General features: G+C 44.1%; 1 protein-coding gene across 1 annotated transcript in view; it reads right to left on the bottom strand.

Annotated features, from left to right (window-relative positions):
* Positions 1 to 24,027, bottom strand: part of NFATC2 (nuclear factor of activated T cells 2) — a 121,279-nt gene that overhangs the window by 58,974 nt on the left and 38,278 nt on the right. Inside the window, exons 4-5 of the mRNA XM_034787608.1 lie at positions 13,904 to 13,937; positions 13,139 to 13,279 (exon numbers count right to left, since the gene is read on the bottom strand). Of these exons, the coding sequence (XP_034643499.1) occupies positions 13,139 to 13,279; positions 13,904 to 13,937 (175 nt within the window). The remainder of the gene's footprint in view (positions 1 to 13,138; positions 13,280 to 13,903; positions 13,938 to 24,027) is intronic.

The raw sequence follows: 24,027 nt of genomic DNA, 5'->3' as shown, positions 1-24,027 counted from the left end.
TGTCACCAGTGACAATTCCTGTTCTTTAAGCATTGAAACGCTGTTGAATATAAACATTTTGCAGCTCATGCACTGACCTTTATGCTTAAATATCATGTGCCATGCTCCATCTGTCTTGCTGCTTTTCTTTTATAGTCATGCACATACAAACCCTAATTTTAGATGGTCAATATTTGCTTTTCCCTTAACCCCTATGATCAGTGGAGCGAGCTTCTGGCAGAGGCCAGGAGGCCATACATTAATGGCTGCATTCATTAAAAAGAGCCCCACTTTAACCTATTTTTTTCATAACAATAATAATAAAAAGAAACCTCTGAATTGTGCACACCCAGAAAGGTAACTGAAAATCTGAATAAAATGTGAAACAGAGACGGCTTCTCTTGGGTTCACTGATGGGGCAATCTGGGGAAGCCCTGAACACAGAATACTTTCCACACAGCTGCCAACACAACACATTTCACCAGCATGAAATATGCATAAATGTGTGGGGAGGGAAGGGGAGAGAGAGAGATCGAAGCAAAATTTTAAAATGAGCTATTAAAAAGATGTATGCAGTGTAGCTGTAGCCATGTCTCTCTCTCTCTCTCTCTCTCTCTCTCTCTCTCTCTCTCTCACCAACAGAAGCTGGGCCAATAAAAGATATTACCTCACCCACCTTGTCCCTCTATTGAAAAAGAGGAATTTTTACCAGGAAGGTGGATGCACTGAGAGATGCATGGGTTACTAATACCTATATTATAATAAAATCTATAGGTCCCAGCTGAGATTGAGACGTTATAGCCTTTCTATAGGCTTGGAAGGATTCACTTTTTATCAGTAAATATCAATAAATGTTGATTTCACCATGCTCACACACACACCAACCGACAAATAAAATATTTCCCCTGCGAATGCTCAAAATTTACAGATAGGCAAAGTCAGAAAAAAGCTGCTTGAGAACGTATTAGACATGGATCTAAGGCAATATATTTTGACAGGACATGTTGACAATTTGTGTTTTAATGGTTGTAAATGTAACATTGACCCCCCTCGGTTGTCGTCAGCAGGGATCAACCTGGGACCTTTTGAGATAAATGCGTAAGCCTCTATTGCTTGAGCTAAAAGACCTGTGTCGCCTAGCCAACCTGTAGCAGCCTCATCAATCGCTAGCTGGCTAGCCACCACTAGAGGGAGACAGAGTAATTATTTTCAGACCCCTCTCTTGTCTAATCCACCCCACATAATTCCCTGCAACTGTGAAAATTTAAATTAATAATTGAAAAAAGGCTTAAAAATAACATCAATATTATCTATTGAAATTAGAAAAAAAATAAAAATCTAATTCTCTCAAGCCTGCTTTTATAGCTGGATGTAAATAGGTTTCTTCCCCACTGAGCAACATGCTCAATGTCAGTACTGGAGGAACTGCATAGTGTTTGGATATCATAATCATGCTCTATCCATGCGTTAGATAGAAACACATTTTCAGTCGCCTCTCTGCTTGCTAACAGAGAAAACTGGGCATCAGCCCGGCTGATACTTTACCCCCAAGCGTGTGTGTATAACACTGCCTTCTGCTGGATAGAATCAAAACTTCTCCACCTGTGTACTGAAGTAAGGAGGCCACAAAAGCAAAGCAACAAGCCTGCAGAATGGGTTCCTGCACTTCATGGAACAGGCTAACTGCCCTAGAAGAGGACAGGTATATTTTCCAAAGTCGCCTCTTCTTATTGTGCACATAGGTAACTGGAATGGATTACAGAACCTGACCTAAAATTTGGACCCAGAAAGGAAACTTAAAGTGGAGGGTGGTGGTGGAAAATACATTTCAAAGCCATTGGAATCTATTCAGTTCTATACTCTGTTGAAGGCTTGGTAGGAGTTTATTTCTGACCCTGAACACCTATTTCTAAAAAAGGGGACATAATGCACTGTAGCTAACCCTACTTTCATGATTTTTTCACCCCTTTATCATCATGTTTACTAAGTCTTCATAAGCACATGAGAGTGGCAATGAAGCCCCTATGTGCCCTGTTACCTAAAATCAGTGGCTGCTCTATCCCTGAAAGGACATGCACTTGAAAACGCATTGCCATTACTACCCAAAGACATAGTAGATGAGCCCAGCTCCAAACCAGCTCCTTGCCAGGGTCCACATAAGCAAAGAGTCTCTTGAATTCTGTGTGAGGATTTTATATATAAAATTCAGACTGCCTAGCTGAAGGGCCAGCAGATCAACTAAAGAAGGTAAATGTAGCTGGATTTAGACCTCTAAGCCACAGTGGCCTTGATAGCCGACTTCTCAGTTTTTACCGCATGGTTCCCTGTATTTGTTCATTTAATGGTTTGTCTTAGTTGGCAAGTCGCTAACATACAGTGCAGTGAAATGCTCAGGAAATAGCTGATTTTTGTACTGCTTCAGGGCAGTGAGCTTTAGCACTAAGCCCTGATGAGAGATCTGATTGTGTCAGCACTCTCTGTAGAAATGAATGAGTTGTTAGAAGAATGTAATTCTACCTTTCTAGCCCAAACCATGATCGGACCAAAAGTCTTGCTTCAAACTTTGGGGGAAAATGAAAGTGTCAATCTGCATTAGGAAAACTTTGCATGATCCTTTGCAGGTCCCTTGTAGTTGTTTTTCTTAATTAGTCAAATAAGTTTTCTCGAACCAGTTACAGCCTTTGCATATTATTCACGATCCCTTATTCATTACGTTAGATTGTTAACTGCAGGAAAATGAGCTTTCTGCCTTAGCTGAGCTGGCATGACTGATGGACTGAGATGTTCAAGAAATTCTCTTCACAGTTCTCACCAACTGAAGACTAACCGTATTATTCTGTGGATTCTATAGCAGCTGGTAGGTGATTTTCAATTGAAAATGTACATTGCCTTTTAAGGATCACATCAAATATTTAATGGGACACTGTTAACTTTTCATCACACAGTAAGCCCACGTCAACTTCTAAAGGAGTTGAGCATGGCTGGTAGGACAGTTGCTTCATCACTAAACGTCTATATAGAATTACCTCTGGGCTTGGCTATTCACAGTGCTTCTTGGAAGCGCTTCCAAGATGCATGAAGATTAATATGTCTCTGACTTTTTATGAGCGGGCGATAGGCTGCCCCCCACCTCCCATCAAGAAGACCTTAGAAAATTTTTCAAGATGCCCCGAGAACAAAAACTATCACAACTTTGCCAACTCCACTGATGGAACAGAATCCACTTATGGAATGTTCAGAAACGTCCTGGGAGACACTGTTAGGGGATGGCATCTGATCTCAGCCAATGGCATTACTCTGAGTCACACCACTGATAGTGAGGTCAGAATGTGGCCCTAGGCAGTGTTCCCCGGGAGCTTCCACTGTCTTAGAGATAACTCTCAAAGTTCGAGTTACTGCAGCTGGAACACATTTAGAGCTCACCCGAAATGGGCCACTTAGTTCTTCATAAGGGTTGAATGCTGTGGATTTTTTTGTTTTGTTTTTGTTTTTGGATCAAAACTCCCATTGCGGTTAATAAAGATGTGTTTGTGGTGAGCTGAAGCCAGTGCTTTCATTTCACTGAGGACTTGAATTTGAGTCATCAAGGCCAAAGATACATGTCAGGGTCTGGGAGGTAAAAGGCCAGTGAATTAGTCATCCACCATTCAACCCCACCCCAAGTCTGACATTTGGTACAGTGAGAACAAGTCTTAGAGGAGCTGTCCCCGAGTCTATTGTTTAAGGAATTCGACTTGAGTTGCAATGAAACAAATACAGTAGTTGCGTAGTGAAACAGCAGGGGCAGATTGTAGTTCCAGAGCTGTTCCAAATAATTCCTTAGGCCAATTCATGGAAATATACTTCATTTTTTTAATAAATATATATCATACACATATTTCTATATTTTATTAAACAAAAGCTCCACTCAAAATAAAACCACTGGGAACCTCCATATAAGAAAATGAGTCACACCAGGATGCGATGACTAAGTGGGAGAATGAGGAATTCCACTACCCACGCCAGCATTTTATACGATCAATTTGCTTTCAACAGGTGATGGGAGCTTCTCTCGCTGCCTTTTGTTTATTCCAAGAAACGTCTTTTTTTTTTTTAAAATATGCTCTTTAAACAATTAAGTTTCAAAGCTGAATAATCAGGAACAGGCCTGCTTCCACCCAGAGCCCCCATAGTAAACAGTGAGCCAGGGAATCCAAGCCAGTAGTGGCTGCCTGTGTTAATAAGGATTTACCAGCTGTAAAATTCCAAAACCTTGTGTCATACGGGGAAACCTTCCAAAACACTGGATTCCACTGTGTCTCAGTGAGTCTCTCACAGCTATGGCAACTCAGCTTCTGCAGCCGCATTTTTTAAATATAAATATATACTTGGTGAATGTATCCTTAAATTCCTCCCCCCCCCCCGTTCCCCCATTTTGCAGTGAGGTTTTGGGATCCCCAGTTTAACATCTGACAACTTCCCCCTGGAGTGTGAGAATGCTTGGGGCGCTACACATCACACCCAAGCTAAAGCCTGCAGCTAGAACGGTTGGCAGTGCTTTTTCAGCAACTGTTAGATTGAGAAAAGAAGAGCGTTCCATTTACCAATGAAACGTCCCGTCTGCTCAACAGAAAAAAGGCAGACTTTAAGCTGCCATGAAGGCCGACATAATAAGCATGTGGCATGTTGATGGCTGATGCGCCTCTTCAGCCAAATGCTCAAGCACGGGCATTTATCAAGGCATCTTTGTCTTTCTTCACCCAAAGCACTGCCCTCTACAGTTCATGCTGAAACCTGACCTCTTTTGGCAGCAAACCCTCACAGCTGGGCTCTGGGCTCCACTCTCAGTTCTGCAGATACCTTTCTTTGGTGGCGTGCAAGCCATAAGGAGAGGAGATTAACTTGTAAGGCAGTCGGTCACCTTTAACTAATATAAAAAGCAGGGGGGACTCCCCGCACAGAGAAGTATAATTTATTCCCCTGAACCATCCCGCTGCTCTGCAGGGGTATATTGGGGGAGGATGTGCATCCAGAAGCATCCAGCCTTAAAAAGATGGATTGCAGTCACAAAATGAGAGGACCAGAGAAAATCCTAGCAATCCGGTGCACTAAGAAAGGAGCAATACTAGCATTGTAGCACATTTATTTCATATAGTCCCTGGGAAAAATCTTGTCGATCCATAATCAGTTGAGTAATCCCATGGTCAAAGGTGACAAGCTCAGATCTACTGAGCCTGTTGCTTTTCCCGGAGTCTACAACTCCTTTTCTGGCCTCTTCTACTGAAAAACTGAATCAAATTCCTGTTCCTGATGCTGAGTTCTGGGTTCAGTGAGTTATGAAAGCAGACAGTGGTGTGTGTGCATGTGCATGGTGAGATTCTTATAAAATCAGAGAGTGGTATGTTAAACTATAATCTCTTTAAGTCATGTTCTCTTGCTCTGGCCACTCAAAATTTAGATTTTCCCATTTCAATTACTTTGAGTTTGAAATTTGCTTTCAGAATTTACTGGGGCTTCCTTGGAATCCTGCAGGTTGTACTCTAGGGTCAGAAAGCAAACCTTTCTGCGGGGAGAAATGGGAGTGCTTTATTGTGGATCCTGAATTTTCCAGGGTGTTGAAAATGGCCTGAAATTTTTGTATTTCCCTTGGATGTTTTTGAGGTGACCGGAATGATCATTAATAAACTGGGAGGATTATTAGAAGGTAGCTGTTCCCCTTTTTCTCACCTACTTTAGACTTAGCACTACGAAAAAGAGAAGAGGGACATTGCTCTAGGGCAGAGAGTGTCTTCTTTATACTTGGGCACAATAGGGCCCTCCCTTGACTGGGACTCCAAGGCATTACTGCAATATAAATAACTAACTGCACATTTGAATTAATGGCACAATTGCATGCATTTTCAGGCCATAGTTGGAACTGTGAAAGTAAAACTTTAGCATTGGAAGGGCATGTGCTGCTACTGGTTTGTGCCTGAATCTATGAGGGTGCATGTGTTTAAATTAAAGGATGTTGGCAGGTAGGGACTGCAGAATGCCTATGTGCACATTCTGGCAGGGCTCTGCACACCAGCAAAACTGTATGTCACCAAACAGCACGCCAGTTACAGCAAAGCACAGAAGGGCACTTCCAGAAGTGGCCTTAATTAGGGCCAGATTTTAAGAGCAACATCTGAAGCATTCATTTGGATTCAATGAGAGCTGGAGGTGCTCAACAGGATTTAGCCCTTGATGTGCCCATGTCCAGCTAAGGCCCCACCAAAAAAATTGTCCTCAAGGTGCCACCATGTTTAGTTTCTGTCCTCGCATGGTTTCTGTACTCTCCCCTTCCCCCTGCCCCCTTTGCAACCTGGCATCATAGAGCTAAAAGACCTGATGCTCTGAGATGCTGAGAATCCTGAACTCCCATTACAAACTGAGCACTTGCTGCTCCCACTGACTTCAACTGGAACTGAGGGTCCTCAGGACCACTAGATGTCAGGCTCTAAGTAAAGAGAGAGTTAAGATTGAGCTTTTCTTATTTGATCAGCAGCTGTTCATTTTAACTACATTTATAGTGGCAATCCACATTTCCTCAACTAGAGGCAGAGATTATAAAAGCCACAGTTTCCTTTAAACTATGGTAGACAGCTGCATATATTGCATTTTAGTAGGATTGACAACAGGCATCATTACGTCCAGTTTATCTTCCTCTTTAGAGGAGAAATGCCAAACAATAGAAAGTGCCCCTACGCTCACCTGCTTTGAATGATACGCTCCTGGAATATTTAAAGAGTGCAATCCTTGACAGAAAAATTGCTGTAAAATCTGTTATTTTTACAATTGCCGTGATATGTTTCTGAGAACTGGACGTACTTGCCCAGTGTCAGCATACTGATGTGTGTGGTAAAGGCTGTGCTGGTGTTGTTAGAAATCAGCAACAGAAATAGCGCAAATGAACTCAGTTGTTTATTATTAGAGGGCAATGAGGGATGGGTATTCAAAAAACTTTGGCTTGCGTATTTGCATGTCTACCTATGTGTATAATTACTTTGTGCAAAGCAGGCAAATGGAGCACAGATGGTTTATTAGGCACATTTGAACATGCAATCACCCATTTTGTGTATACAATCAGGGACTTCCTCACACAAATTAGAAGAACATGTATATGTGCACAAGAGCAGTTACAGTAGTTTCTGTGACAGCTATACCCAAACAATCTCTCTGACATATTGTGGATGTTCAGCCACCAGCTCAAGTTAAGTGTGGCTAAAACACAGCTCTGAACTTCCCCCCAAAACATTCCCTACTACCTCCTTTCTCAATTACTAGGGACAACACCATCATCCTGCCTGTCAAACAGGCCTATAACCTGAGCATCTTCTTCAACTCAGACCTCTCTCGAGATCCTCACATCCGGGCTATGGCTAAATCTTGCCAATTCTTTCTGCATAACATCTCTAAGATACGGCTTTTCTTATCCCTCCACACAGCTAAAACGCTCATCCAGGCTCTTTATCATAGTGCATCTTGATTACAGAAACAGCCTTCTCTCTGGCCTTGACAAGTGCAGACCTGCCCTGCTCCTATCCAATCAGAATGCTGCTGCAAAGAGCATTTTCCTAGCCTATTACTTTGGTCAAGGCACCCCTCTCTTTGAATAACTCCACCGGCTCCCGCCTCTCTAGCGCATCAAACACAAGTTGCTTGTATTCACTTTCAAGGCCCATCATAGCCAATACTCACCCTACCTGGCATCTGTCACTCATGACTGAGCTCTTGATGCCAGCCTCCATTGCCCACTTGTTAAATTTTCAAACAAGCCCTTTGTGTTTTCTCCCAGGCTGCCCCCTACACTTGGGAGCAGCTCCCTGTGAACATCTGCACAGCTACCTCATTATCTACCTTCAAATCCTTCCTCAACACTCTCTTTTGCTTTGAGCCCTAAAAAAACTTGGCAACCATTAGGCTGCTGTTGTGCAGAGAGCACAGCCTGTCATGCTGACCAATATTGTCCCACTGTTTCCCTGTGCTCCCCTGTCTGCCTGTCTCCATCTTTTGTCCCTTATCTTATACTTAGCTTGTAAGCTCCTTGGGGCAGGGACCGACTTTTTGTTCTGTTTGCACAGTGCCTACTACAGTTGGGTCATAGTCCATGACTGGGGGCTATGGTGCTATAATAAAGAAGAACAGAGCAATGAAGAGATATGCTTCTTAACAGAGCAGGGACTTTCCTTTTGGATTCACTGTGGTGGGGTCACTGAGACTGGGGTCTCAGTGGAGACGGTGGTGGGGTCACTGAGACTGGATGTAAATCAGGATGAGAAAACTATCCACTTTTGTAGCTACCAGGGAAGTGCAAACTGTTTTTGCCTAATTTGAAGCCTGCTCAGATATCATGGGTTGCAAAGTTCATCTAAAAACTTTAACATTATTAGGTACCCATTCTGCATAGGGCAGACTGTGGGAAGCAGAGAGCAGCAGAGAAAATTTCTAGTGGGCCAAATTCTGCTATTCCTTACACTGGTGCAAGCAACCCTGTTGAAGACCATTTTTTTACTCCCACTGGTAGGGCAGGATTATCGCCTGCAGTATTTTTTGTAGTCAAGTGTCCCTTGCATGACATAGTGAATTCTACTGAGACACCTTCAAAAATGAAGCAGCAGACTCTGTATAGCTTCCTGCAGGTGGAATGAGAAGAGGGTTGGCAGTCAGGGAGTCCTGAGCTTTCATCTTGGCTCTGCCACGTCTTTTCTGTGTTGACTCTGGCAAGTGCCTCAAGTTCCCCCATGTGTACAAAGAGATAATATCGACCTTGCAGTCATAGATGATTCATGCCTCCCCATATGAGGTGTGGGGGGGTTACAATCTAAAGGGGAGGACATGTGACCACCCCACGTGTCTACCCTGCCCAGTGACCCCTTCTCCCCCCGGCCCTGCGCCACCATGCTCTCCCCGCCCCATATTACCTGCAGGGTGAGGCTCTGACCTTCTCTCCCTGCACCTCCCCCTCTCCCCCCACACACATTCAGCTACTCTCCCTGGCAGCCATGGCGGGGACAGAGGCCAAGTGAGCCAGAAACATGCTGGGGGAGAAGGTGCTCCTGCTCGCTTGGCCCCTGTCCCCAGCAGCTAGGGCAGCAGTGGGCTGCTCCCCGCCCGGACCCAGCTGCCAGGGATAGGGGCTGAGCGAGCCGTAGCCCCTCCCCCACAGCATGCTGGACCCCTGTCCCCGGCGGCCAAGACTGGGCAGCCACATGCAGCTCCTTTGAAGTCAGTTGGTCTCCATATAGAGTCAGGGGTCCATGTATATACATTGCTACCGGATTGGAGCCTTAGATACCACAGAGATGGGAACCTCAGAAATGTGAGATAGACAGACTCCAGGGGGAGAAAAAAATCAGGACTCTGCTGTCTGAATCTGGAGGGTTGGGGAGATTTTTCTTAAATGGACTTTAAGCATCAGTGCATCAGAGACCTCAACATCGGCACCAAGTTCAAAGGGCACAGAGGCAGCCACCTCCTCTCCCTATACTGCATAGCTGAGTTAATGAAAGATTTATGGTGGATCTACTCCAAAGACATACACTTTCCATTTGGGTTGTTCTTCCACCTCCTGCATTGTCCTACAGATGATTCATGATGTTCATGTGGCCACCATAAGAGTTTGGCAAAGGAAAACACCATGCATATGTACGATTCTCCCACAGGAATATGAAGCTTTCCTACCACTTGCAGAAAGCAGCAATAACCAGCACACAAAATGGGAGTAAATACAATGCAACGGAAGGCATGTAATTTGCAAATTACTACATGGTAATTAAAACAAATTTAAAAGGGAAATTCCAGAACTTTTTTTTACATAGATTTTACTAGTAAGATAGAGGCTCAACCAAAACATGGACAGCCTTGAATTTCTGGACTTTTGAAACCCTTCTCCAACATTGGAGCCCGCCTCTACCAACGTCAACATAAAAAGAATAATTTGGCCTCAGAAAATGAATTCTTATCTGCAGAATCACTTGCTCCCTTATCAAGTTTTATAGACTCAAGTATTATATTTACTTGAGTTAGAACCAAGTAAGTGCAAATCTTAATCCACTTTCAGTCAGATTCTTAACTGATGTAAATCAGTGTAGCTCCATTAACTTCACTCAGCTATAATGACTTACGCCAACTGAGGATCTGGCCCTTAGTTCTGAGATGCCTTCTTAATAAAAGCATGCAATGCAGTACGTGGTTGGAGCTCAAGATTACAGTGCTTAACTGTAGCGCCCAGCCACTGAAGTTCACTTCCTGCTACCATTTCCTGTACCAGTCTTAAAACAACAGTCTTTTATACAGTACTGGTTAGTGAGTTCATCAATTTGTGTTGTGGTCAGTACAACAGAGCAAGCACCGGTTATTTTAACATTGCCAGCCAAAAATATTTCAGCCTATCACCTAATGAGTTGCCCAGGGAAAAATCTATAATGCCCTCTTTGATGTAGTGAAATAGTTTGTACACAAAATCCAGTAACATTTACCATTGTTCCTTATGGCATATTGTATGTTAGTATCAAATATGGGTAGAGTTTCATTTCTCTAATGATGAATGTTGAGTTTTCTATAAAATCCAAAGAAGAAACTGAAAGGTCATCTCAGGAATGGCAAATTTAGGGTTTCAGTTTAGAGAGTCAAGTTTAATTTATCATTAAACACTTTAATAGCCCTTTAGCTCTGTTTCTTATTGCACACCAGGTCATACATCCTCAGTTCCCAGTTCAGTGGAGAGACTGGCCTTTTGACCCCACATCCAAATACACCCAGATTCTGGAGTGTTTGCAATTCAGATCAAAATTGTCAGATTGAGCAAATCGCAGATTCACAGCAGAAAGGGTTCATTAACATTTCTCACTGCATGGAGATGTGTGTGCTAGTCTTTTGCCAAAAAAAAATTCTGATCCTCAGCCCCGCTGGTTCTGTCAGCTGAATTGCTAGGGCGGCCTGAAACTTCACCTTTTAAGGATCACGTCATCTAAGCATGTTCAGAGCAGTTGTACACACTGTACAGTGTTTAAACGCCCATACTTGCTAGTGCCCTGTTTACACTAGCACTCCCACTCTTGTTAGCACCGATGGAACTGAAACGGGGACAGCCAATGTGGGAAATTTTTGAGACAATTTCCCCATGCGGACAAGGCCCATGATTTCACAAAGTGAAACTCAGAGATAATCATACTTTCCCTGTGTGCTGGTGCAGCTTAATTCCTTCACAAAGATGTAATCCTTGCATAGGCTCACTAGGGCAGCTTAGCTATCTGAAAGCAGAAGCAACAATGACGGGGGCACCAGAAAGATGCACAACCCACCTACCATGGGTTTATTTTGGCGTTGTTTGCTTCTGAACAGCTTATCAGTATTTCTTATAAGATAGCATGAAGATCAGAGCTGCAGCACTCAAGCTACCCCTTTAAAAAAATATTCGTTTAATGTTTCTCCAGCAGCTTGCACCCAAGGATCTCAAATACTGTTATAAACATTAATAAATTAGGTCTCACACCCTCACTCTGAGGCAGGGGGTTGCATTATCCCTCTCATTGTTTGCTGGTGCTCTCCTGTCTGCTTGTCTCCACCTGTTGGCTCTTGTTTTAGACTTAGACTGTAAATTCTTTGGGGGCAGGGACTATCCTTTTGTTCTATGTTTGTACCGCACCTAGCACTATAGGATCCTGGTCCATGATTAGGGCTCCTAGCTGCTCCAGTAATGCAGGTAATTATTAATACTAATAATAATGCCCATTTTATAGATAAGGAAACTGAAGCACAGAGGCCCTGATTATCAGAAGTGCTGAACACCTGCAACTCCCACTGGTTTCAAATAGCTGGGAACAGAACCATCCTTCACCTTCCCATTCCATGCCTTAATCACAAGAATCCCATCCTTCCTCTCTTCTTGGACGGATATTCTCTACATCCTGCTATTTGGAAGGTACATCTGGCAAGAATTAAGGCACGTGTTGAAACAGATCCAAATTAATCTCAACATCATTTGCTTGGGGTTAGCTATGAAGATATGAGCTATATTTTTGCTCTGTTATCAAAAAGACTTCCTTTGTGCAGTCAGTTTGTAAAAATGGTACACTGTATTGGAAAGATTTTCAATCCCATCACATTCTGTTGTTTGGAAGGCACCTATTGTTCCACTACCCACACACCATCTCCATTAACTGTCTCATATTTTCTCTCTAGTAGTACATCCATGCAATGCCAGTCAGATAGCAGTACATGGCGTTCAACATTCTGATGGATGGGGATCAGCCCAGGTTGAAAACATCAATCTCAGCCTGATTTTAGGTCTTTATTCTTCTTAGAGTAGATGCCCTTAGATTTCATGTGGTCAGAACTCTTGTTTGTTTTACTTTCTAACATCCATTTTGGTCACAAATTTCTCTAGAAGTCCTATGAAAATAGGGAGAGGGGTTTTCAGACGCTGCTTCAAAATGGCATTGAGAGGAGCCATTAACCCTCGTTAGTCACTGCAAAACAGCTAGCAGTGCTATGCTACCAAAATACTCTCAGGCACCCCAACAATTCACCGACATTGACGGAACAATGGCAGCACAGCAGGGAAAGAATCAACACACAGGCCTAATAAAAAAAAAGTAAACCAAGAAATTGCTCTGACTGACATTAAAATTTCCAAGGAAAGATTGGTGGCCCATAGACCGCTGGTCTCTCCACTAAATAGCAACACACTTTCTGATGGTGTGTGAGCGACTGAGGCTGACCTCACTTTTATTTTTAATTGAGTCCATATTTTATTGGGCAATTACTGGCCCTAGCCTTAATTTTCCCCCCAAAAAGACAATGATCATTAATCATACCTATTGTATTAAAATTATACGCTGCTCAAGAGTCCCAAGCCCAATTACTCCTATGAGACCTTGGGCACATCACTTAATCATTCCATGCCTCAATTTACCCAACTATAAAATGGGAACAACACTATTTGCCTTATCTTCCGAGGACCTATCACAGATATTTACTCCCACGAGTAACTTTACTTATATGATTAGCTCCAGTGACTGGAATGGCTTTACTCACGTGAACTTTAGTGGGATTACTCATATGAGTACAGTTATTCATAATGTGTGACATATTTTTAGGATCAGTTCCTAAGACTATACATTTCATCAGAGAAACACTGCAAAATCTGCCTTACCTGACGTCTTCTCAGTGAATACAACTTTAGACTCTGCTGTGAAATTCTGACCAGACAGGATCATCTGCTGTCCGCCGTAAACTAGGCAGCTCTCAATATCTTGTCTTTCAACCATTGGGAGCTCATGAGCAGATCTTTGGGCTGTGGACAAAATGCAGACATGAATGAAATCAAATATGTTTTACCAGGACTTTCCAGATCTTCACAGAACCATCCACGGATTGATCTTGTCATCGTTACCATCCTCTTGCTGCCAAAGGAGCTTCTCTAAGATGCTAAATTTAGATTTAAAAAGGAAAAATAAACTTACTCGAGACCTTTTATTTGGAAACATTCGGGAGCTGGCTCCAAAGTTGTAGCTGTGCTGGCCTTACTCCTTGTCCTTGACAAAGGACAGCTTGGATGAATGAGCTGGAGCGTGCCCATGTCTGTTTCCAAATAAATGGCCAAATTTTAAATCCTCACTCACTACAATCCTGGAGCCTTAACATTCCACCTGCCAGAAGGATTCCACTGAACAACACTGAATTCCTTTTTTAGAAAACTAATACAAATCTCCATTCCTTTCCAGCAGGACAGACAACACGAAAAGGCTTCAGAACAATCCGTTCACCAACATCAATGCACAACTGCTGAGTACACGAAGCCCTGTGTTTGAACCCTCAAACAGCTGCTTGGAACAACAAGATGGGCCACTGCATGCACACAGCATCAGTGGCTTCAGCATGGCTTTGCTACATTCTATGACCTTGTGGGGTTACTTGCCGCTGCAGGGAGAACTGAGTAACAGGTCTATGCACTACAGAAAGAGAAAATTTTAACATAACAGGATAAACAACAAGGGAATGACCAGCCGAAGGAGGATCAGTGTGGAGATATGTTATTGATTGATGCCCATCTATAACAGAGAGGGTGGTATCTACAGGATGGGGCAAGTTGGGACCAGGATGGAGCCTAGACCAGGAATATTTCTCCACCTCTCTGGATTTAGTTATCCCAGTCAGGCAACTGGGGAGACTAATACTTTCCTGCCTTGCAGGAGGGGGAGAGAGAGAGTTATGAAGCACATGAGGCTCCTCTACAGAAATGTAATATAGCATCTTCCAGATCATAATCATTGATTAACATGAGTTAGAACAATTCATATGGGCAGGAAAAAAGCTTCTAGGAATCACGTCTCCACCACATTAACCTGTTTCCTCAAGCAAGCCTGCTTGGTCACAAACAGCAGTATCTGAAAAAAGCCATGATCCAGGAGTCCTTCCCCAGAACAGACATTTGGAAAGGATCAAACACCGTCCTGGGACCAGGCCTGGTGTTTAGCCCAAATGTATTTGTGGTGCAATTTTTTTGCAAGTGATACTATGGAGGCTGGGTACAGGCTCAGCTGACAAACTCCACCTCCAATCCCAGAATACACTTTATGCTTATTTAAAAAATATAGTTTGGTATTTATCACAGTAACTGTGTCATTGTAAATTTTTTTTATTTTGTTTTGCTTTGAATTTAGGACAATCATATGCCTTATTGTGCCCATCAAATGTATTATGACAGCTGGACTAAGAAGATGCCAATGAAGAGTATCTATGCAGATAACTTTCACAGAAGCTGTTAATTTCTTCCACGTGGCTGTATGATTAATCCCTCTTTTTAAATACTCAAGGTTTTGATGAGTTCATAATTGGATTTATCACAAAGGCAGATTTATAGCCCTGAAAGCTTAAGAGTAAATAATAGTCATAAAAAACCCATCTACTGCATTTAAAGGAGGACGCACTTAAACTTCCCCTGGGGCAGTAGTATGTCCTCTCATTCAGTCCAATGTTGTGTCAGAATGAAGGTGTGATGTTTCTTTACAGGGTCGCTATAGGCCTAATTTTCAATGGAGCCCAGCACCCACCGCAGCTTCCATTGATTTCAGTGTCTAAGGCAGGAAGCCTTAAATCCAGTTTCCTTAAGGGCACATGCTTACTCCTGCTTCTGGGCCCTGCAGCTACAACTTTTTCTTTTAAAGGGGCCCACAGAAGGTAACAGATGCACTGGGATGTGTGCATGCATTCCAAGCCCTAGTTTTCCTTTCTGGGCACCTTTCATTCTAAAGTACTTTTCACACTGGCCCATGCAACTATGTATTCAAAATCCACACTTGATTTGCCCAGGCAGGTTCAGCAACTGTGTGTGCAACTGCATACACAAATCGGCAATTACAGTCATTTCACGCACAATTAATTACCAGTGTGCACATGCAGCGATCATAACTACGTGTATAAATTAGGCCCCCAGTTGCAAGGGAATTTTGTGCGTGCAACTGCACCTCTGATTCCTCTGAAAAATTCTGCTTATATATTGGGATCATTTTGCCCATCATTGAAAGGCTGCCATTTCTGAGGGTGGAATGGTGACTATGCCCCCCCCCAACCCTAAAATACTATATGACAGTTTAGGACAGTGAAACATTCCATATCTAATTAAAACATCAGGATCAGAGGATTAAAAATTTCAGTACTAAGAGTTTCAATCACAGGGTCTGGTTTTTCTCCTTGAGGCAGGCATAAGGTTAATGGGAGCACTAGGGGAAGAGGTGAGGTCATAGTGCATAAAATGGTTTATTAACATTTACCTGTATGCATCCAGCTGCCATTAAGTTGTTTGCAAATTGAATATTCTATTATTAATGATTATTTACTATTATTTTTGATGTATTATTTTCTCCCTGAGCCACAACTGTAATGGAACTGGCAAAGAAATGAGGATCTTAGCATATGCCATGTTTTCACTCGTAAGAGGACAGAAGTTTCACTGGTGTATTGCTTCCATAGGATTATTGTTTTCCTTTGCAAAGAATATCAATCACCAGTAAATCCCCTTCCTCTAAGGCTCACGATGGATGGCCTGTATGCAATAATTTCACATTATTTCTTCTTCTCCCCCAGGGGTCGGCACTTCATAAAGTGACCTCCAGCTACTGTAGTTTATGAGCTTGAATAAATAAAACACTGTTGATTTAACCAGTTGGGGTGTTTACTTTCAATAGCAACTGTTACTGACATAAGGCAGCAAAGCAAATGTTAAAGAAATACTCGCACTTGGCCTGAAGCAGCGTGTCAACCTATTAAAGTGTGCATTATTTTTCTATTTTATTTGACTGTCTGCAAATCAAGATGTCATGGATCCTCAGTGCCAAGAAATACAATACGCCCAGCGACACGAGAGAAAAAGAGAACGGCTCTCTGGGGGGGGCTGTGCTGTGCCTCTGCGAGCCCCAGCCTCACAAAAGGGGAGGAGGGAGGGAAAGGGGGAAGCAAATGGCTCCACGTGCCATGCTTCAGACGAGCAGAGCACACAACAGGCAGAATGTGTTCTGGCAGGAAGGGAGGTGGCTCCTACATCTTTCTGGTGGTGCAGCCTGCTTTTCTCATTCATATTCATAGATCCCAAGGCCAAAAGGGGCCATTGGGATCAGCTAGTCTGACCTCCTGCATAACACAGGCCAGAGAACTGCCCCAAAATAATTCTTAGAGCAGAGCTTTTAAAAAAGCATCCAACCTTGATGCCAGCTAATGAGGAAGAGGATGAGTCCATGCCTCCCCTAGCACTTTGGGATGGCTAGCAATGCCATAAGGATTTATGCTGCACTTAGGGTGCTTGTGGATTGGGATTGTGGCTGATACCTGTGCAGGTGTGCATGGGTGTGGGGAAGCTCCTTGCACCTGCTCGCTTTCCCCTTCCTCCTCTGTCCAGCTGCAGAGAGCCAAATACCATCTGCTCCTCACAAGTTCCCTGCAGAAAAGCTGGTGGTTCTTTGTACGAAGAAGTTGGAAGACTGCAAGTGGCTCAGAGACCTCATTGGAGACAATTAACCCTTGAGATAAGCACCACTCTGGGCCCAATCCTGCCCAAGTTGTTAATGGCTGTGTAGCAGGCAGCATTGGGTTCCAAGTGACAAACTCTAGTAACGCCTTACAAGCATTATTTTAAATAATCACCGATCCTTCCAGCTTTACTCGAGACCCACCTCCCCCATCACCCCAAGAGGTGCCACTCTTCTCTTCCACTTTCACCCTGCAATGCCTCACTTTGGATAAGCAGATCTAGTCCTGCTTCAGGGTCATGCTTCCTCCATTGGCTGGGAGGGCTGCCAAACATTGCCGTTTTCCCTGACTGCTGATGGGAGGATGACAATAACACAGAGATTTGTGAGGTTCCAAAGTTTGTTTTAGTCCAGTGCACAACAGAAACACTCAGATGTTTTCACAAAAACGTAACTGTGTCAATTTGGGGAAAGCGAGGTGTGCGGGGGAGGGTGGTTTGGGGGCTAGGGCCGTGGCCTGGGAGACCCAGAGAGTGTGAGAGTCTCTCTCTCTAATCTTCCCAAGGAAAACTTCATTGAAATCCGTACATCTCGGGGAGACATTTCCACTTGGGTGAAACAACATATTTCGGTGAAATTTCATTTAGCCAAAGATGTTCTGACCAGCTCTTGTACTTACTCATTCTATGACTAAACTTCATTGAGTCTAACGCTTGCCTGAGTCCCCAGGGAGGAACTTCCTAGGCATTCTTTGTGTGTGTGCCTGGTGGGTGTGAAAGGAGCAGTGGGATGGAATGGGAGATGTGAACAAAATCACTAAATTGATCTGCCTCTTGGGAGAAGTAGACTCGTGGGCTCGCCATGGGCAGCACCAATCCAGCCATCACATAAGGAACAGACACTCTGCTATGTACCCAGACATGGCTGGATCCTGTCCCCTTTTCTCTTGGGGCCTGTTCCAGTCTAGCTGCAATAATTCCTCCAAGAGCTTATCCTGACCTCCAAGAACACCTATGGAGAAAGAGTCCAAAGAACAGCTACCAGGGCTCAGTTACATACCCGAATTTCAAACTCCTGCAAAGTTCAGGTTGTTTGGTCCCAAACTTTTGGTTTGACCTATTATCATGAGGTCAGCTGCAAAATTCTGATCTGGTGCTGGGTTTGCATTTTGATCCCTCTCAAACTCAAAGGTCAGCGGTTTTTCAAATCAAGGTTGTTGGCTTGTGGCCATCCCTACCTGAAAGTTGAAAGGATTAGAGGCAGGATGTCTAATGAGGAAAGTCTGAAATGATGATCTATGCATGGCTCCAATGGAAGACAGTAGACATGTGCTAGGATAGTACTGGAAAGGAATGACTGAACCTTACAAGATTTAGAATAGAGGCTTAATATGCAGAAGATTCCAAAACCACCTGGAAGCTAAACGTGCAAAAGCTTTGGATGAACAGTTCAGAAGCTCAAAAGAAGTTTGGCTTGGAGCTGAGTTTTGGGTGAAGGTTCAAGTGTTCATTCCTATTTTACCTGACCTGGTTTGCACAATCTGTAGGGCTTTGCAGGGAACCAAAAGTAAGAAGAGAGATTATTCGGACTGGTCAAAAGGGACAAGGAGGCAGCGATGAATGGAAGTAACGAGGAAATTGAAAACTGAAAGCGAGATGGTTTGGGGAAACATTGCTGCCATAACTTCAGTCAAGCGCTGGCGCTGGCTCTCGAAGGAGCTCCACCAAAGCTCCATCCAAGTAGAGCTCACAAGAAAAATTGGACACTTGAGGAATTACAGCCTGGATCCACAATGCAATTGTCCCCCCATGCAAACTTCAGGCATCCCCTGGACATACCCACCCTCCCCAGTGTTTCAGCCAGCCAGAGTTCACCTCAGCCAGCCCGAGATCACCTTAGCGGCAGGCTTTCAATTAACTGATCCAAACAGGTTCCCCTGATTCCCAAGGCTCTTAACTCAGTCCAATGCCACATGGGGGAAAGGGAAGACAGGAATAGATGACTGAGGTGATGCCTTTTGGTGCTAAAAATATCTGATCCTATAAAATTCAAACTAAAACCTGAGAGCAATAATAAAGGCTCAACAGAGGCATAATTGCTGTGAAGCAGCAGAACAATTCTTCCTTCTCTTCTTAGAGTGAAACTTAATGAGCCAAAGTAAATATCTCTTTCCTCCTGTCACACTGTGTTTATTAACCACAAGCTGCTCGCCTGAGGCAGTGTAGACGTTAACAGACCTCCTGAGCCCCATGCCTAGTTGAAGCACGAATGTTCCTGAGGAGACTTCAATCCAACAATCACAGTCACAGAAGCACACCAAGCCTTCTGGGATATATGCATGGGAAGCTGCAGGAGAAAGGGGACAAAGGCTGGAGGCAGTGCTTAATTTGTGCCAGGGCTTTCCAGGACTGAGCCCCGGCACCTCTAGGCTTGGCATTTCATAGCCCGGGCACCTGTGCCGTGTCAGTTCTGAAAATAAAAAATTTGCTTGGGCCCCAGCACCTAATTGCTGGAGCCCTGGCACCTCTTTTATTACAAATTAAACCCTGCCTGGAGGGAGATCTGGATTCTGGGATTTCCATGAGGAGACTAGGGATGGGAGATCATTTCAATAGAAAGGGTGGGATATTCTGTTCCCAAATAGGAGTGAAGGGTGGTGAACGGCCTATGTGAAAATTGCAACTTTCGTTAAATCAAATCAATCAATCAATAAAATAGCTATGTTTCCGGACCTCAGGGTTGCAGTGAAAAGCTTGAAAATATGACCTAAGTACACCAAAAAGGCTAAAAAGAAGAAGTCAAAGAAAGAGAACCTAACAGGGATCTAAAAACAAATCAAACTTTGGGGCCTGGCTGTGTTCAGTGCTTCGGATTTGCAATGCTGCCCTGTGTCCCACACTATTTGCCTGCGCAAGGCTAAATGGTGCCATGCTACAACTACCTTGGAAAATGGTAGGGAAGTGCCGTTCTGGGAGAGCAATGTGGGATGAGAACAGTTTAGAAAGCATTTGTTGCCAGCACAATTGAAGCAGCAGTTTGCACAGGGCCTTTCGAACAGAAACAATGCACAATAAATAGAGGGCTTGTTCATGCCCTCCCTTTGCACATTACTGTTTAAATGAGACCCTTGGGGAGAAGGAGTAAACAGCATCGGTGGCAACAAAGTGAGTTAAGAATGGTACTTTCTATACTGCAACCAGCTCACCAACCCAGCACGTGATTAATGACAGGAAAACCATGGCCTCGCTTCACTTCACTGCAGAATAACTCTCTGGGTATGCACAGCATTTCCTTTTAATCCCTCATGGAGGAGAGCTGCTGAGATTAACCTTTGCTCAAAAGTTTATGGTCTGCATAATGCATTGGGTTGTTTGCTTACACTTGCAACAGCATCGTGATGGCAGGCAGCAAACGGGAGTTTACTCTCACACCAGGACTTTCAGCCTGAATCTGCGGGTATGCATTATCCCACTGTCTGCAGCTCCCAGCTCCCAGGCCGAATTCTGCCAGCACCCACTGGGGTAAATATGGAATTGCCATTGCCTAGATTTACACAAAATGATGTTGAAAGAGGCAAACATTATCTCTGTTGCAATGAAATTTCCAATTCTAAATTTTGAAAAGGGAATTTTTTAAAAACAAATCCTATTATTTTTTAGCAAAACCCCCACAAAATTTCAAGGTATGTTTTTCTGATGCTAAATTGGTCAATTTTCATGAAAAAAAAAGTTACATTTTTCAAATTTAATTGAGAAAATTTGCAATCATCTTAGCACTCATGTTCCATTAAAGGGACAAATTAAACAATCTACCAATTGTCACCAGATCATTTGTTACTGCTTTTAATCTCTATAAACTAAAACCCTTCTAGCCTGTCACTGTAGTCTGATCAGCTGGGATTCATAGCTGGGGAAAAGCAATAAATGATTTGCCAAGAGGAAGACAACATTTTTTAAACTGACTAGCTCTTTCTATCATAGTTATTAACATGCCATATATTATAAACTGAGAACATCTAAATTTATGGGAAAATCTACTAGTAGAAAAGGGAAACTGATTAAAAGGAAACAAAATCTTTGATCCTATTTAGTGGAATAAAATTAGAAAATCGGAATCATCTAAATTCCTCAGAAGAACACGGTATTAAAGGAAGAGGGTTTTTTTAAACAAAGCAACCAACCAACCACCTTATAAGAACAGGTTTTCAGAACTCTCTGTTATGTCAACTGCAACCATTGTAAAGAATTTATGAGGCCGGCATAACATCAGCTAACATGGACTGCATAATAAAAGAGCTGCAAGAGACTTCAAACTAGACTAATAAGCATCTACTAGAACAGAAGCTGTGACATAACTTGAATGGTATTCATGAGTCTTGCATTCATTTCCCATGAGGGATTTTTTTTGTTTGCAAGAACCTTTGATAAAGCAAAATGCCAATGTGTCTCAATGCCAGAAATGATCATGAGGCTACCTGGAAATCCCTCCTTCTCTTTATAGAAGTTTGAGTCAAGGAGCAGAAAGAAAACCATCTGACTCAGGTGGCCAATCACACGCCAAGAGTAAACTTCAGCCAATAGTAAAAGATGCCGTGCAAGCAAATGGGCTGAAGTAATTTCACAGAAAGGGTTTGAACAATTCTGTAACATTGGGCAAGCGTCTAAAGATTCAAAACTGTTCATGGACGAGTCACAAAGAGGAAAAAAGGAGGGAGGATAGACATATTCGCTGAATAAGCTTTTCATGATGGAGAGTTTGCCCAGCTCTAATAGCAGCTATGTATCCAGAAATGTCATGCTGAACCTAATATAGAATCATATTTTGGCACTAAAGAAATTAGGGCTCCGATTTTCAGAACCAGAGACCAGATTGTTTCTTATGGATGAGCGGGCCTAGATGGGTGAAAGCACCCTTCCACCTTTGTACCCCTGCACAGCAACGGGACACAGTCACAGTCCAGGGCAACGCAAGGACTGCATTTTCTGAGAGCCCCTGGGCTTAGGGTTGCCAGGCATCCGGTTTTCGACTGGAACACTGGGTCAAAAAGGGACCCGGGTGGCTCTAGTCAGCACCGCCGACCAGGCTGTTAAAAGTCTGGTCAGCGGCGCAGCGGGGGTCCGGGGCTAAGGCAAGCTCCCTGACTGCTCTGGCTCCGCGCAGCTCCTGGAAGCAGTCACCTGGTCCCTGTGGCCCCTACGCACATGGGCAGCCAGGGAGGCTACGTGCGCTGCCCCTGCCTGAGTGCCATCTCTGCAGCTCCCATTGGCCGAGAACCATGACCAATGGGAGCTCCTGGGTGGCGCCTGGGGCCATGAGGGTAGCCAGTGGCCACTCATGTGAGTAGGGGCCAAAGGGACCTGGCTGCCACTTCCTGGGAGCTGTGGTAAGTGCTGCTGGAACCCTGCACCCCAACCCTCTGCCCCAGCACGGAGTCCCCTCCCACACCCAAACTCCCCACCAGAGCCCACATACCACACACCCCCCACACCAATCCCCCTGCCCCATCCTTGAACCCCTTCCTGCACCCCAAACTCCTCATCCCTGGACCCACCACAGAACCCAAACCCCCAGCCGGAGCCCTCACCCCCACACACACACCCGAACCCCGGCCCCTGCCCGGTGACAGTGAGTGAGGCTGGGGAAGAGCGAGCGATGGAGGGAGGGGGGATGAAGCGAGTGGGGGAAGGGGCCTCAGAGAAGGGGCAGGGTAGGTGTGGAAAAGGGCTGTTCGGTTTTGTGCGGTTAGAAAGTTGGCAACCCTACGTGGGGTGCAAGACACCCCTGTGCACCAGGCAGAGTATGCTGCACCTCCTGAAATGTTGTGGTAGCTGGCACACTCCCACTGTGCGTCCCACAGCCTACTGGGGTTGTTGGCTCTGCACTGCATGTATTACTCAGCTAGGCCCTAATTCAGCAAGGTACTTAAGCATGTGCCTAACTTTAAGGACATTGATTTATGTGCTTAAGTAACTTGTTAAATAATGGCCCTAATTTGTGCATTACATAACCACATATGCAATGCTCAGGTGACTGACCAGTGTGTGCAGGCACTGGGATCGTGCACACACAATCACAATAACTGCACGGGCATATTACCTGTGCAAATGCGCTCACGTGCAGAGAGGTTTGAGGGCTGGGGGAACAGGCCAGGTGAACACACTGCTATGTGGATCCACTGGCTATAGATTTCTGAGGACATCTGGTACAGATGTAGGGGCTAGTGCAGCATCAGGGCTCCACAGCCTGTAGGGGAGGCTTCCTACCAGCCCGTGTAGAACCCCCACCAGTGCCACGCCCGCGAGGGAGCGGATTTAGCCACAAGCAAACGTTAACAGTTGCTACAATTAACAGTGCAGTTTAAAATTCCTTTGCCTCATCGATTGCTTCAGAGTAAAAGCCGCAGCCACAAAAGTCACTATCTAGAATAATCTAGATGTCTAGATACAAGGTCCCTTCTGAGACATAATGGATCATTTAAACACTGCACAAGACGATATCACTTCTTCATATCTTTCCACACCTCCGCCTTGGGAGAAACTTACTCATAATGATATTTTTGAAATTGCTCCTGAATCTGACACAGGTGAGATGGAATAAGACCTCCCCATGAAAGGAAGGTTTCAGAGTAGCAGCCGTGTTAGTCTGTATCCACAGAAAGAACAGGAGTACTTGTGGCACCTTAGAGACTAACAAATTGATTTAAGCATAAGCTTTTGTGGGCTACAGCCCACTTCTTCGGATGCATAGAATAGATGCATCCGAAGAAGTGGGCTGTAGCCCACGAAAGCTTATGCTCAAATCACTTTGTTAGTCTCAAAGGTGCCACAAGTCCTCCTGTTCTTTTTTCATGAAAGGAAGATACTTCTACAATTCAAGTACCAGAGGGGTAGCTGTGTTAGTCTGAATCTGTAAAAAGCAACAGAGGGTCCTGTGGCACCTTTGAGACTAACAGAAGTATTGGGAGCATAAGCTTTCGTGGGTAAGAACCTCATGCATCTGAAGAAGTGAGGTTCTTACCCACGAAAGCTTATGCTCCCAATACTTCTGTTAGTCTCAAAGGTGCCACAGGACCCTCTGT

The sequence above is a fragment of the Trachemys scripta genome, chromosome 12 (assembly GCF_013100865.1).
Source record: "Trachemys scripta elegans isolate TJP31775 chromosome 12, CAS_Tse_1.0, whole genome shotgun sequence".
Taxonomy (NCBI): domain Eukaryota; kingdom Metazoa; phylum Chordata; order Testudines; family Emydidae; genus Trachemys; species Trachemys scripta.
Note: the sequence above shows the minus strand (reverse complement) of the source record. Positions and strands in the feature narration are given on the sequence as shown.